General features: G+C 38.0%; 1 protein-coding gene across 1 annotated transcript in view; it reads left to right on the forward strand.

Annotated features, from left to right (window-relative positions):
• The window catches only part of RGS22 (regulator of G protein signaling 22), a 173,534-nt gene that overhangs the window by 12,230 nt on the left and 144,629 nt on the right, over positions 1–16,675 (forward strand). The window contains exon 5 of the mRNA XM_047088840.1: positions 14,278–14,499. Within this exon, the coding sequence (XP_046944796.1) occupies positions 14,278–14,499 (222 nt within the window). The remainder of the gene's footprint in view (positions 1–14,277; positions 14,500–16,675) is intronic.

Consider the following 16,675-nt stretch of genomic DNA (forward strand, 5'->3'; position numbering starts at 1 on the left):
ATTTGGCACTGTTTCAGGCTTTGAACAGAGGTGATAAAGACAAAATATCAAAAAAAACACTGTATTTCTTGACTCTAGGCAATTATTGTCATCCTTTTGTACAGATATTAAAGTGGAATTTGTGTCTAAGTTAACTAGAATTTTATATTAATAGTAAATAAGACATAGGTGGATGCCAAATAATAGAATTTTAGTCTTTCAGAGCATTGACTGATATACTTAAGTATCAAGGGGGTTGGGGAGAGTGAGATGGAATGCATAAAAACACTTACAGTGCTTGGCAAATAAAGTTAATCAGGAATTTCAAATAAAAGAAAGATAAAAGGTTTTCATTATTATACAAATGCAAAAACTTTTTTCATTAACATATTTACCAGGGAAATTTTGGAATATAAAAATGTCACAAGTAATTTTAGAGGGTGTGGGCCATAATATGTTACTTTTAATTAAAATTTTAAAACTTATTTTAAATTTAAATTCTAGTGCAATTTTGGCTTCAGGAGTGAAATTCAGTGATTCTTCACTTACCTACAACACCCAGTGCTCGTCACAACAAGCGCCCTCCTTAGTACCATATCCCGTCTAGTCCATCTCCCACCCACCTCCCTCTGTCAAACCATAGTTTGTTCTTTATCATTAAGAGTCTCTTGTGGCTTATTTCCCTCTCTTCTCCCCTCTCCCTTCCACATATTCATCTATTTTGTTTCTTAAATTCCACATATGTATGAAATCATATGATATTTGTCTTTCTCTGATTGACTTACTTTGCTTAGCATAATACATTTTAGCTCCATCCACATCATTTTAAATGGCAAGATTACATTCTTTTTTGATGGCTGAGTAATATTCCATTTTGTGTGTGTGTGTGTGTGTGTGTGTGTGTGTGTGTGTGTGTGTGTATTTATATATTTTTATGTCATATCTTCTTTATCCATTCGTCAGTCAATGGACATTTGGGCTCTCTCCAGAGTTTGGCTATTGTTGATAATGCTGCTATAAACATTGGGTACACGTACTCCTTCAAATCTGTATTTTTGTATCCTTTGGGTAAATACTTAGTAGTGCAATTGCTGGGTCTTAGGGTAGTTCTGTTTTTAGTTTCTTGAACCTCCAGAGTGGCTGCACCCATTTGCCTTCGCACCAGCAGTGCAGAAGGATTCCCCTTTCTCTGCATCATCGCCAACACCTGTTGTTTCTCCTGTTGTTAATTTTAGCCATCCTGACAGGGGTGAGATGGTATCTCATTGTGGTTTTTATTCATATTTCCCTGATAATGAGTGATTTTGAGCATCTTTTTATGTGTCTGTTAGCTATCTGGATGTATTCTTTCGAAAAGTATCTATTCATGTCTTCTGCCCATTTCTTAATTGGATTTTTTGGTTTTGAGTTTGATAAGTTCTTTATAGGTTTTGGATACTAACCCTTTATCAGATATATTGTCTGCAAATATCTTCTCCCATTCTGTAGGCTGCCTTTTTGTTTTGTTGATTGTTGTTTTTGGTTTTTTGTTTTTTCCTGTGCAGAAGCTTTTTATCTTGATGAGGTCCCAATAGTTCATGTTTACTTTTGTTTCCCTTGCCTTTGACAATGTGTCTAATAAGAAGTTGCTCCAGCCAAGGTCAAAGATGTTGTTCTCCTCTAGGATTTTTATGGTTTCCTGTCTCACATTTATGTCTTTCATTCATTTTGAATTTACTTTTGTGTATGGTGTAAGAAAGTGGTCCAGTTTCATTCTTCTGCATGTCACTGTCCAGTTTTCCCATTTTCCTTTGTTGAAGAGACTGTCTTTTTCCATTGGATGTTCTTTTCTGCTTTGTTGAAGGTAAGTTTAGCATATAGTTGTGGGTCCATTTCTGGGTTTTCTATTCTATTCCACCGAACTATGTGTCTCTTTTTGTGCCAGTACCATACTGTCTTGATGACTACAGCTTTGAATATAGCTTGAAATCTGGAATCATGATGTCTCTAATTTTGTTTTTCTTTTTCAGAATAGCTTTGGCTATTCAGGCCTTTTTGGTTCCATACAAATTTTAGGATTGTTTGTTCTAGCTCTATGAAAAATGTTGGTGGTATTTTGATAGGGATTGCATTAAATGTGCAGATTGTTTTGGGTAGTATAGACATTTTAACAATGTTCTTCTAATCCACGAGTGTGGAGTGCTTTTCCATTTCTTTGTGTCCTCTTCAATTTCTTTAATAAGTGTTCTATAGTTTTCAGAGTATAGATCTTTTATCACTTTGGTTAGGTTTATTCCTAGGTATCTTATTGTTTTTAGTGCAATTGCAAATAGGATTGATTCCTTGATTTCTCTTTCTGCTGCTTTGTTTGTGGTATATAGAAGTGCAACAGATTTCTGCATGTTGATTTTGTATCTGGCGACTTTGCTGATTTCATGTATTCTAGAAATTTTTTGGTGGGGTCTTTTGGGTTTTCTACATAGAGTATCATGTTGTCTGCAAATAGTGAAAATTTGACTTCCTCCTTGCCACTTTGGGTGCCTTTTCTTTCTTTTTGTTGTCTGATTGCTGAGGCTAAGACTTTGAGTACTCTGTTAAATAGTAATGGTGAGAGTGGGAGTGGGCCATGATATGTTGAATCTCTTAAAGCCTAGCCACTGAAGATGTCTTTTGAAGAGTCAGTACTAGATGCACCCTCTTGCCTAGATTAGTTTTTGCATGTATGTATGTATCTATGCATGCATGTTTGTTGTTTTGTCTTATTTTCCTTTTTCCAAAAGAATTTGTGGTCTCTCCCCCATTTGGCACAGCCAGGCCTCTGGATCCATTATGGGGGTTAGGCTGAGACACCAATCACCTCTCGCTTTCCAGCAACAGGCCCGAGTGATGGTACAGCATACCTCATGGGTTCTTGTTTGGTCTGATTTTCTTTTTCTCCTTCTTTCTCTTTTTTAAATACTCATTTATTTGAGAGAGAGAGAGATAGACAGACAGAGTGTGAGCAGGGGAGGGGCAGAGAGAGAGGGAGACACAGAATCTGAAGCAGGCTCCGGGCTCTGAGCTGGCAGCAGAACCTGACATGAGACTGAAACTCATGAACTGCAAGATCATGATCTGAGCCGAAGTCAGACACTTAACAAACTGAGCCACTCAGGTGCCCCTCTTTTTTTATTTTTAAAGTTTATTTATTTTGAGGTAGTGTGTCCCTGTGTGTGTGAGTGGGGAAGGGCAGAGCGAAAGAGGGGGAGAGAGAATCCGAAGCAGGCGCCACGCTGTCAGCACAGAGCCTGATGCAGGGCTCAAACTCATGAACTGTGAGATCATGACCTGAGCTGAAATCAAGAGCCCAACGCTTAACCAACTGAGCCAGCCAGGTGCCCCTGGTCTGATTTTGCAACTTTTTCATCATCCGGTTGTATATTATAAAAAACCCAGCAGCATCACAAAATTGTCAGAATTTTGCTCTTCTTGAGTATATTGTCTTTCCTCTAGGCTCTGCATTCTCCATTTTTCCTCTAATTTTTGTGACATTTTAAAAAGAAAATTGTCTATATTGGGTCTGATTTCAATTTCTCAAGATTTACATGTCATCATCTCAAGTTTTGTGATTATCTTGACTTTTACTTGCTCTAGAACATAAATTCCCCTACCTTTCTTTTTTTTAAAATCTATTTTAAATTATAGAAGTGATATAACAATACTATTAGAGAAAATTTATCTTAAATGTAAGAAAAATTGAGCCATAGTCCTGCCATCCAGTCAGAATTGATGTTACCATTTTTGTGTGTTTTGTGTGTTTCAGGCTTCAGGTGAGATGGCAGAGTGTCTCTGTGGTCACGTGTTCGTCCCACCCAAGCAGACTCCTGCAGTTTGACCCTTTCATATATCCCATGTGGCCGAGCTCGGCCACTTCTCTTCTGTTTTCTGTCTCTCCAAATCCTTCTCTTTTACATTCTCTCATTCTGTGTCCCCCCCACCCTATGAAAATCTCTCTCATTCCTTTGCAGCTACATATGGTACAATGTAATCTACCTATTAACTACCCATGCTTCACGCCACAAGATAGGAGAAGGGGAAATATGGTAATAGGTTTCCAAAAAGAATTTGGGGACATGGAGGAGAAAGAATGATGAATTCTCAAACCAAATTCCAGGCAAAATTCTAGAACAGCTTCATAATGTTTGGTTTATTAGCACTTAGCTAAGAGTTAGAAGCCAGCATGGGTTTATTGAGAATAAATGTGTCAAACTGAGCTCTCTTTTTTTGGAGCATTATGGACTGGCATTTTAGGGAGCCATAAATTTAATGTATTATAGTTTCAGTAAAGCATAATCATAGCAATAAAGTAATAATACTAATACAGATAAATGGAACCATGTTACTTCAAAGCCCTCAAAGGTGGCTTCTTATTACACTAAGAATAAAATCCAGAATCCTGTATGATCTGGCTCTTGCCATCTCTTGGTCTTTATTTCCTGTGCCTCTTCCTCTTATTAATTCTTTTCTGGCTTAGCTGGCCCTCTTCATGTTTTTCCACCATGAATATGCCAAGCATACTCAGGGCCCTTTAGGCTGGAGTGCTCTTTCCTGAGATACTTGTTTCACCTTCTCCCTGATTTAAGTCACCTCTACTCAGGAAACCATGCCTCCCACGCCTATCTAAAATAATACACCCAACACATGCTCCACTTATATGGCTTTGTCTCTCCTAAGCTCATATCATTACCTGTGAAGTTAGTTTTCAAATATTTGAACACGTTCTCTAACTGTAGCCAGTAGGGGTTGACACTTAATAGCCTACAGATTTAAGTCCACATTCCTTAGTATGGAGTTCAAGACCTTTTGCAGTGTGGCCTGAATCTAACCTTTCTAGTTTTACCTCCCGCTTCATTCTGCTTGTGTCATCCTGCACAATCTTTCCTGCCTCCCCTGAGCCACCCCCACCCACCTTGACCACACATATTCTTCCTGTGTCCATGCCCCAGTGTAATGATTAGAAGTGAGGCAGATATTACCCCTGTGATCTTAGAAACATTCTTTAGTTACTTAATACCTTGATATCTTTCTCTGTGAAAACAGTGTAAGTATCCTATAAGGTTGTAATGAAACAAGGTAATGTATGTTAAGTGCTTGGCACAGAATTAGTGCTTCTCTTTCTTTTTCCTTCACTAACTAGACCAACTCATCTTCTGATCCTGAAACATGAGGGGCAGTCACTCCTTAATTAGATTAGTAGGTCATTGTCAGTCTGGAGAATAAACTTCTGTGCCACACAAATATGTCATTGGCTTTGACTTTCCAAATTATTTTTATCAGGGTCTTGGATGAAACGTTGCAAGTGAACTAGTGTTTTTCCAGCTTAAGGTCACTCAGCTAGTTAAGTGACAAGGTCCACCCAGGTCCACACGACTCAAAAACTTGTCCTACTATGCTGTAAGAACTATAGAACTGGCAGTGGAGGAACAGAATCTGGTCTTATTTTTATTGTGGTAATCTGAAATGGTCTGAAACAAAGCTGATGTATTTTTAGGGGGCATTAACAGAGGTATAGTTAAAATCAAGAAAAATATTAGTCTGGAGCATAGAAGGCATTCAATAAATGTTTTGCTTTGTCTTTTTTTAAAATCATATTGACTTGTCAGACTACATTTGGAATATTGTATTCCATTCTTGGTGCCACAGGTTAGGAGTTGCTCTGCCAAACCAGACTTGGGGAGATTCAGCCAATGAACACTCTGGAAACCATGTCAGATGAGGAAGGGTTGAAAGAAGTGTGGGTGTTGAACCTGGCTGGGGAATGGGTAGAAGGGTTGGAGTGGACCAGCTTTTTTCCAAGTATTTCAAGATCTGATTGAGGAAGAGGGGTTAACTTGTTCTGTGAAGCTGGCGGGCACAACCAAGGCCAGCATTTATGAGGAAGTTGATTTTCAATCACCAGAAGAAAGACATTTAAAGTTTGTTTTCTAACAGTAGAACAGAACAATAGGGATGACATTATTCACAGGAGTAAACTTCCTGTGATTGGAGATATTTGGATATAGGTTAGGAAATCATTTTGGGGAATATTTTATGGTGGTATATATGGTAGGTGGGAGATTAGACTTTCCCAGCTAAAGAAAATTTGATTAATCTTCTCTGTTTATTTTTATCTCAGGAGCTACATTATAAATTTCCTGGGGCCAAGGATAGGTCCCTTTCTTCTGTTATCTCCAAAAGCTTCTTGAGGATGATTGTTTTTTTTTTTTTTTATTTATACATCTTCCATGTAAGATAATTTTTAAATAAACAAATAAACTTTCTAATCTTCTTTTGCCTCACCTCCTCTACCATTTCCTCCTCCACCAAAAAAACGCAACAATCTAAGCCTGAGATAGACAGTGTAGATATGTATTATAATATGCTCAATCCAAAAGTCCCTCCCTTAAGTCATCTAGATTTCTGAGACTTCTCAATCTTCTTCCACATCTGTAGTGACATGCCCAAGGTCCCAGATTGGATTGTGGCAGAAATGGGCCTAGGAATCAGGCTTTCTGGCTCCTACCCTCCTTCTTTCCATTACCCCATAACACCCATGGGACACATTGTAAGATCCAGAAATTGATGGCTGGTAGCCTGCCTCCATGTTATTTTGATGAGGGGAATCCAGGACAGTTGCTGCTATTATAAATGATTATGGCACTTTCCAAATCCTAGCTTTCATAACTTCATTCCGTTTGTTCTGTTGCCAGGTTCATATTCAGATATTGTTTTCATTTGGTGTCTGGGAGGTTGTCTTTTTTTTTTTTTTCTGTCAACTCTTTATGGACAAGTGTTTGCTTATTAAGTTTTCTTCTGTGCTATAGTGTGAAAACATTTTTTCCCCCCTTTTGGTTTTGTTTTGTGTGTTTTATGCTCAGTGACTGTTGTGGGATTGGGTAGATGAGCCCACATACAGATTTAGGTTGGTCCTCTGTGGGTGGTTTAGAATGTTTGTGACATTTATGGTCTGCAGAAGCCGAAGGGGTGGCCTGTTCCATACCCTCCTTGCAAGGATAGGTATGTCATGTGTTTGCCAGACCATGCTTAGCTATTTGCCTTTGGAATTTTACCATAACTTCTTTTTTGGGGACTGATTCTCCACACTTTTTTCTTTAATCTGTAAACTATTATAATTTCTTGCAGCTTTATGAAGGATTTATATATTGGATAGATTGTTGGGTAAGGAGAAAGAGAAAGAGAGTACGGATTTGGGGAATGAGTGGCATAAAGGGGGATGCAGGGCTTGGGTCTTCCGCTGCCAAAAGTTAAATACTTTTAACTTTTTGAGATTGATTTTTGAAGGTGTTGATAGAGTGTAGGTAGTACTGCCTAGTTCAGCGTTTATACCTCTGGGTGTTTTGATAAGCCTTGTAGCTCACACATAAAGCACTCACATTACCAAATGTTAATTCATTTTATTAACTAAGGATATTTCTATGTATTTTATGTGGCACATGATTCCTTCCATCCCATTGGTGAATATGTCCAGCAAATAGTTTATGGTGAAACATCTAAAATGACAGTAAAACTTAGATTAAAAGAAGTCATTGGTAACTGACTTGTTATAGTCAAGGAGTCACATGTTTTTCATTCGCTGACTAGGATGCATGTTTAAAATACAGCTTTGGAACTCAATTAGGAGAGACAGAGTTGGAGCAGAGATGAACATGTATTAAATTAACCTAGTCATTAGTTTTTAATTTAAATACTGTTCAGCTAAATAATTTGGCACCCAGTAAGTTTCAGTGGTGCTCCGCTGGCAGTTTAAGCACATCACTAATTATTCACAGGCTTTTCCCCCCTCCTCTTCTCAAAGAAATGTGGAGCCAGCAATTTATTGTGGTAAAAATATTTTCGTGCACTTGCTTTTTCTGTGGAAATATTTTTCGCACATGGATGACTGGTACTACAAAGTTAGCTTTCACCGCCTTCAGGTCAGTTCGTTTTAGAACATTTGGAAAACGATACCCTTGAAATAAGAAAATTAAGCAAGGGAAAGAGCAGTCTGCAGCAGCTTGCGGAGGATTGGGTTTGAGGCTCAAACTGAAGATTTTTCCTGTCATATGATTAAAAGTTGAGAGTTCTCTAAATCAGCCTACTCAGCTTTTTCTGGAGAGAGACTTCCTACCTCGTTTGTTTCTCTCTCCCCCACCTCACATGTCTTTTATTGTCACATACTAAACCAACTGTGGGAGTTTTGTGGATAGGCTGAGAAATAGTGAAAACAAAGGACTTGATGTGTGAGAGAGATTTCTTAAAAATGTTTGTTTATTTTTGAGAGAGAGAGAGAGAGAGAGAGAGCGCATGCAAGGGGGGCAGGGGTAGAGAGAGGGGGTGGACAGAGGATTTGAAGTGGTCTCTGAGCTGTCAGCAGCGAGCAGCCCCGATGCGGGGCTTGAACTCACAAACCCTGAGATCATGACCTGAGCAATGTTGGACACGCAACCGACTGAGCCGCCCAGGTGCCCAAGATTTATATATATATAAATTTTATATATATATATATATATATAAAATTTAAATTTTTTATATATATATAAATTTATATATATATATATATATATTTTTTAAAGCAGACAACAGGACTTTGCATAATAAAGAGCAGGGTTCTTTCTTCTGCGTACAGAACCTAGATGGTCATCCCCTCCACTTATGTGAATACACGGGAAAGTCTACATGAAGTAGCGGACAGAAGGTGGGTGTTAAAGTTTGTCTTGATCTGGATTGTCTCTTCCCAGCTGAAAACTCTTTACTGGCTCCCCATCACCCTAAAGCAGCGTAAATCTGAACATGCATTAGAATCACCTGAGGGCTTGTTAACACGGAATACCAGGCCTCACTCTCTGAGTTTCTCATTATAGGGAGGGGCCTGATAATTGCATTTCTAGCAGGTTCCAAGGTGATTCTGATGTTGCTGGTCCAGGCACCACACTCTGAGAACCACAGACTCTAGAGAGTGAGTTGGGAGTTATGCACATAATAGAAAGTCTTTGATGAACCCATCCTCTGCCTTTCTCTCCAGGCTTGTATCCTGTTAATTCCCTCTTGACTAGTAAGCTTCAGCAATGTCCAACTGCTTTCAGTTCATCAATATACATGTGTTATTACTCAAAATGAATTACTCGTGCTCTGCAGAGAGAGTGAGGGTGATTTAAAGAGTGAGGATGGTTTTGTCTGTTTTACTAATCCATAAACACACACATACGCATCCATGAACATCTTGATAAGGGTAGGAGCCAGAAGATGAGAATCTGCTGTTCCCCCAATGGTCTCTTCCTGCTCGCCTTTCCTAGAGTAGTGAACTGATCATGCTGAAAGGGATTCTAGTGTTAAACATGCATATCTCTGTATAACATGAGTTGTAAACACAAGCCCACCATTTCATCTGGCTCCTAACCGAAGAATCAGTAACCCATTTCAATTCCAGAGGAAACACTGTGATCAGCTTCTTGAGAAGTAGGACGACTTTATACCTTATGGGTGTTCTCAAGGATTTCAAGGGATAATTTTGACTAAATATGACTTCACCTTGTATGCCAACTGTAGGGCTCATTGTCTTGTAGGATGAGTCTTTACTGTCTCCGTGTATTTACATCCTTTCTTCTTTGTTGGATCAGCATACTCTGAAGCCATATCTGTGTCTCCATTTCATTTGGGGCTTTGTGGAGAGTACTCTGGACTGGCTCACTCAATGTGGCAATACATCATCTATCATGATAGCTTATTTAATAAGTGTTCAATGAAACTTATTGAATAAATGAGTAAAATAACAAAGGAACAGTGGAATTGGATGATCTTATTAGAAAGAAGAAGATACAGACTTTCTTTTTTGTGAGAGACAATTGTGGATCAATGGAGTATCAAAGAAGGAAGGCACCTTGGGATTGTTTAATTAAAACCCCTTTTATGATAAATCCTAGAAAAGCAAAGTGATTTTACCCAACATTTCTTTCATTTAATCATTCTGCTTATCCTTTTCTGGATAGATTTCTAGGTTAGCCAAATCCCTTTTAAAGTACAATAACTAGATTAAAAAAAAAAAAAACCCTAGTATTAACTACCATGGTCTCTCTCTGTGGACAGATTTCCCCTTTAGCATTTGCATGTTACACTAATTTAAATTATTTCAGCATTTTGTTGACTCTTCATCATAAAAAAAAAAAAAAAAGAATGACCATGTATTGTTCCTGCAAAGGCAAGTGTTTTATTCAGTTTGTATCCTCTTTGCTCGGGATAATAATTGGCCCTTGGGCATTCAAAAGTTTGGTCGTTGCTGAAATAAGTGAACTGGGGGAAGCTTTGAATCAGTTATTTGCCCCTTTTATAATCTTAGAACCACAGTGCTATTAAGGATCTTCAGAGATCCATTGGAAATCATGGCTTTTAAAATAAGAAAGCACTTCTATCCCCTTGGCATAGACTCTATCACATTTTAATTCTACTGAGATAAATTCTTTTTTTTTTTTTTTAATTTTTTTTTTACGTTTATTTATTTTTGAGACAGAGAGAGACAGAGCATGAACGGGGGAGGGGCAGAGAGAGAGGGAGACACAGAATCGGAAGCCGGCTCCAGGCTCCGAGCCATCAGCCCAGAGCCCGACGCGGGGCTCGAACTCACGGACCGCGAGATCGTGACCTGAGCTGAAGTCGGACGCTCAACCGACTGAGCCACCCAGGCGCCCCTGAGATAAATTCTTTTTAAAAAATTTTTATTTATTGATTGATTGATTTGAGGGAGTAGGGAGGAGCAGAGAGAGGGGGGCAAGGCATCTGAAGCCAGCTGTGTGCTGACAGCAGAGAGCCCGATGTAGGGCTCAAACTTATGAACTGTGAGATCATGACCTGAGCCGAAGTCAGACACTCAACTGACTGAGCCACCCAGGTGCCTCCCCCACTGAGATAAATTCTTAAATTTAAAAATTCTAAGTATTTTAACATCTTATGTAGCTAAATTTCATGTCATTTAATCATGGACACAATTACAGCTTAGCTTCTGTTGTCTTTTTTTTTTTTTTTTTTTTGTAAAGTACTTCTTTTTGTCCAGTTTCTCTCCTCACTTTCATGTACTTATGTCGTTCAGCTTTCCTTCCTCAGGATGGATAGACTCTGCCTCTTCCCTACTCCACTTGCTTCAGAATTCAAGTATTTCGTGCATATGAGTAGCAGAACTGAGTCACACGTGTAACTTGAAACACACGGGAGTCTGGGTGATACAGTTTTTAGTTGTCCAGATTCTGCATTTCAGGGGGTTGGAACAGATCCTGAGCGAGCTAATCCACAGCATCTACTGACGCCTACTGAAATTATGTGTCAGCTCAGTGTTTAAAGCAGTCTGTAGTCATGAACCCAGAGTTCTGCAGTGCACTTACTAGGGGATGTGCTGGAAATCCATGAAGAGATCACTTGTTTCAGCCATAGTTTTGCTTTGTGAGTTGAAAATGAAAGTAATTGCTGACTACCTGCCTTACACCCTGCCCTAGCCCCTGTGTGTGCTGGGGACAGTAACCCATGCAAGGGAGTTATTGCCACCCTGACCCTGGCTCTGATGACGGTAGCTCCGAGGTAACTGCCAGTCTCCTGAGAGCCTGGGGATGGCTCTGCTCGTGGGATGTGAGCATTCTACCTCACCAACTCAAGAGCCAGCAAACAAAACTCCAGACTGCTACCAGGAGAATCTTCCTAAAACATAAATCATAGTTACTTCCCAATTTAGGATTTTCCCATCCCATCCTATTTCAAGGATCAAGATAAGCTTATCCTTCTTAAAATGGCATGCAAAGCCTTCCATGATTTGGTCCTATCTACCTCATCTACCTCAAGTCTTTCCTCTGTTCCTTAAACAATTTCAACTATGAGCTATTCTAGTTATATTCTAACTGCATGGAACTGCTGAAAATTACCCATATGTACCATGCTGCTTCATGCTTGTGTGTCTTTACTGATAAAACACCTTGGTTTGAATCCCAGATCCACTATGTTTATAGGGTTATTGCTTAGCACAGGGCCTGGCCTAGAGAACGTGGTTAGTATCAGTATGTGAGGCAATAAAATCGTAAAGAAGGGGAAATGTGCTGTCTTTGGGACCAGATAGACTTTTTTGATAGCCCCGATTTAGCACTTCATTGCTCTGAATCCATAGTCCATCACATAACTATCTTGAGTGTCCACTTTCAATAAAGAATGATCTCAGGAATGTGGAAAAATAGTGCGTTTGAAGTGTCTGTCACATGCTTGCACATGGTAGATGGCCAGTTAACGGTAGTTCTTGTCTCTTCCGTTATTTATATCAACTGTAACTTAACTCCTTTCTACTGAGTAACATTGGCTACTGAGGGTCTCAGAATGTCACAGTCCCTCTAAATTTTTTTTTACTGGGTCATTATTTTTCTAACTTGAGTAGCAGGAAATGTCTTATTTGTTCATAGAACTAACTAACTGGCATTCTTGGCTTTGGATTATCACAGCTTTGTGTCCCTCTGTCCACCAGGTGTGAGGGTAGGAGGCAGAAAAAAGAAAGGAAAACAAATAAAGGCCGAACTTGCTCTCTTGTTCTATGGATACTCAGAACTAGAAGAAATCTTTTCCAGATGGTCTTTTGCAGTATACTGTACTGTTTCCCCAACCCCAGCTAATATTTTATGTCCATTCTCTACCAAGCTTAATTCAGTTGCTTTCTCCTACCAAATGAATCTTGTCTTTGATATCAGCAGACTCATTTATCTGTTTAGTCTAGTGATAGTATAATTCAGAGATCGTATTTGACATTCAGGTAAGTGATGCCTGTTTGAATCTCATGTTTGAAAGACACATGCAGTTAAATATATTTATTGAAGAAACCTTGTACACAATTTACTGTCACTTGTATTACTTGTCCATTGCCCTATACATGTCATTTTTGAGGGGAAATCTTAGCCCTGAGGCCTTTTGGCCAGTAGACTGACTTTCATATTGAATTCTATTGTCCATGAACTTTAAATTCCTTAGAAGGGGAGATGATCAGTCTTTAGAGATGTGACGTTATCTGACACTAAAAAAAATATGTATGTATTGGGGTGCCTGGGTGGCTCAGTCAGGAAAGTGTTTGACTTTGACTCGTCATGATTTCATGGTTTGTGGGTTTGAGCCCCACATCAGGCTCTGTGCTGGCAGCTCAGAGCCTTTAGCCTGATTCACATTCTGTGTCTCCCTCTGTCTCTGCCCCTCCCTGATATGCTCTGTCTCTCAAAAATGAATAAATGTAAAAAAATAATTAAAAAATATGTATATATACGTACATATATATGGATATTTTTACATATGTATGTATATATTTCTAACTCCAATATTATGACATCCTACCATTTATTAAATTTTAACTATGGTATATCTAGCAATCTCTTAGTAAAATTTGGAAGAATTGATGTTCTCCCTAGGACATTTACTAATCCAAGGGGAAGGCCTAGATGTCTTCTACCACCTGGATAGACATTTATAAATTAATCTACATGAGTAAATAGTTCACTAAAGGTATCCTAAAATAAGTTAATATTCTGGAAAAGGAAACTTGATTCCAGATTTGGAGGGCAAAATGGGAAAAGACACAGCCAATCCACTTTTTATTTGTTATGGAGATGGAGATGCCAAACATGTTTAATTATTTACTCAAAGTTACAGAGCTACTTAATGCAAATTGGCATTCAAACTCACTGTTTGAATATTGTTGTATATTAACTGACTGACTTTAAGTAAAACTTGGCAACATTTAGTAATTACTGTGAAAAGCTCAGAAATGTTAGTCTCTCTTTCTCTTTCTCTCTTTTTTTCCACAGTGAGAGGAACGGTGTTGAAATAGTCTTAAATGAAGAACACATTGTACTTAATTTTATCCTTTTGGGCAAGGCATTGTACTTTAGCTTTCATGGCTCCTGGGGATGAAAGAGATAACGCGAGTGTTTTTTCTTCTTCCTTTACTCATTCTTCCCTAGCAACCCACCCGCTCCTAAGAGAATAGCATTGCTTCATAGAGACCAGGTGTGTATTTCTTTCCAGTTCCAAAGAAACACAGAGATACTGCAAAGGGAATTTCTGCCACAGTACATCCTTATTTCATGGTGTAAATACATTGGAAAGGAAGGATTCAGTGGGTTCCCTTATCTGTAGTCAAGGGATTTCTAAGCTCCTAAAAGAGAAGAGGTAATGATTAAGTACACAAAACTTTATGTATGTATATATGCATATATGTAAGTGTCAAGTCTTCTTTGAGACAGTGAGTTTCTGGTTTATACAAATTTAAGACCTTATTTCCCCAAATCTATCTTACAGACCTTTTCAGAGGCAATTAGATTTAATGCGGATTATGGAGTTTTTGAAGTAGTTAACAATGCTCCACAACTTCTGGAAAAGCAACTGAAAAAAATTCTACAAAACCAGCAACCTCGAAATCCCATCTATGATGTTGTAAGGAAAGGAAAGAATGATATTAAACCTGTTCAAATGAATGTCCCCTATGAAAATGAGACCATTAATGTCAACTACAATATTATGGTAAGAAAGTATACTTGATAAATATACTAGGTAACTAAAGCATTAGGTAAAATTAACATGAGGTTCCTTGGGCTTGCCTTTCTGAAATGTAACTATATTTATTAAATTTTATTGTACTTATACATAGAATTTGTTAGTTGTTGTATCATCTTTTTCATATCAAATGGCCAATTTAATCTAGCAGTTTTGTTGATATTTGATTTTTAATATGAGAAGATTCACATAACTTGCTTTCAATACTTGGGATATAAGGCTAATTTGGGGGAAGTAGAAATATGTATATCCCTTATAGTCTAGATGCACTCTAGAAAATGTGAGTACACAGTAAATTTATCTCCTTTGGGTTCTATCCTAACAAGCAGTTGGGAATTATGATTTCTGACCCTCAAGTTAGGCTATGTGACTCTGACCTCCCTGGCATTAAATTCTACTCTCAGTTTCTGGATTTTGTCTCCTTAACATGAGGTAAAAACAAAACAAAACACACACACACAAAAACCCCAAAAACCTGGGTTCTAACATTGGTTCTTTAACTTACTAGTTCTGTGTTCTTGAACAAATCATTTTGATGAGCCTTATTTTCATCACCTGTCAGATGATACCATCACCACTTACTACTTAGGTTTGTTGTATGGTTCAGCTGAAAATAAAATGAATGTTTAACATTTTCCATGATTTGAAGTGTCTGATGGAACTAGACTAAAATATGTTCAACCCTTAAAACATAGCTCTTCTCCAGCCTGACACTTGTTCAATGCTTCTTTTACTGAATTCCAATATATTTCATCTTTGTTTACCTTCATCAAATTAAATGCATTAATAGTAATACTAATAGCATTTAAAATACCTTTATAAATACTAAAAAAAGCTATGTCATAATTGTTTGAAGTTTTGAAGTTTAAACAAGGAAATCTATTCTGATCTATAAAGCACCATATCAATTATTACAATATTCATTCATGATAAAAAGTCTCAACAATCTAGGTTTAGAGGGAACATACCTAAGCATAAGAAAAGCCATATGTGAAAAACCCACAGCTAACATCATCCTCCATGGGGAACAAGTGAGAGCTTTTCCTCTAAAATCAGGAACAGGACAAGGATGTCCACTCTCACCACTTTTATTCAACGTAGTACTAGAAGTCCTAGCCACAGCAATCAGACAAGACAAAGAAATAAAGGGCATCTAGATTGGTAAGGAAGAGGTAACATATTTCACTATCTACAGATGACATGATACTATATATAGAAAATCTTAAAGAATTCACCAAAAAACTACTAGAACTGATAAATGAATTCAGTAAAGTTACAGGGTACAAAATTAATATACATAAATCTGTTGCATTTCATGCAAACTCATTCCTAATAAAAACTCATTAAAAAATTAATTACTTAAACTATTAAAGGCTACCCAAAATCAATAGTAAACACTGTAACCATTTCCACTAGATCATAAGAAAATAAAAAGTATATATCTTCCTTGCAATTCAAAATTATTTTAGACTTCTGGTCCATTGGAGTTGGCGACCTGCAAGAGCAGTTTTGGTACCAGGTGATGGCAGAGGCCAGGCTGGAGTGGTTGAAGGAAAGCTGTGAGAAAGTGTGACAATGCCTATTACTTGAGGAGTTTTCAAGTGTTGTAAGAAAAAAGAAAAAAAAGTGTTGTAAGAAAAAAGAAAAAATTTTTGTTGCACAAAAAATTTTGCAATCAAATAAGACACATCTTTACAGCTTTTGACAGGCACTATTATGGATACTTAACTTCAGAAGATGTCAAGAAAGCATTTAGTCAGGTGGCTCCCAAGTTATCAGAAAGGACTGTTATGCAGGTATTCAGGGCTACTTCAGTGAACAAATCAAAGCACACTTGGTGGAGGGTCCAAAACATCACTACGAGTAGGGAGATAAAACAACCAGAGTCACAACAACAGAGAGCAAGTAACACACTCAAAAAACACCTCCTGAAGGGCCAGGCCCTAGACAGAGTATGACTCCTCTTTAATATAGTAGTGCTCACAGGTGCAGGACACATAACAAGCTTTTAAAACATGTGAGGGACAAAAAACTAGCCAAAATGATGAAATGGAAGAATTCTCCTAAAAACAAATTCCAGGAAGAAATGACAGCTAAAGAATTGATCAAAACAGATATAAACTGTGTAACTGAACAAGAATTT

This window comes from Lynx rufus, unplaced genomic scaffold, assembly GCF_022079265.1.
Source record: "Lynx rufus isolate CCGP_SWC_20201006 ecotype Redwood Valley unplaced genomic scaffold, mLynRuf1.p SCAF_26, whole genome shotgun sequence".
NCBI classification, from domain to species: Eukaryota; Metazoa; Chordata; class Mammalia; order Carnivora; family Felidae; genus Lynx; species Lynx rufus.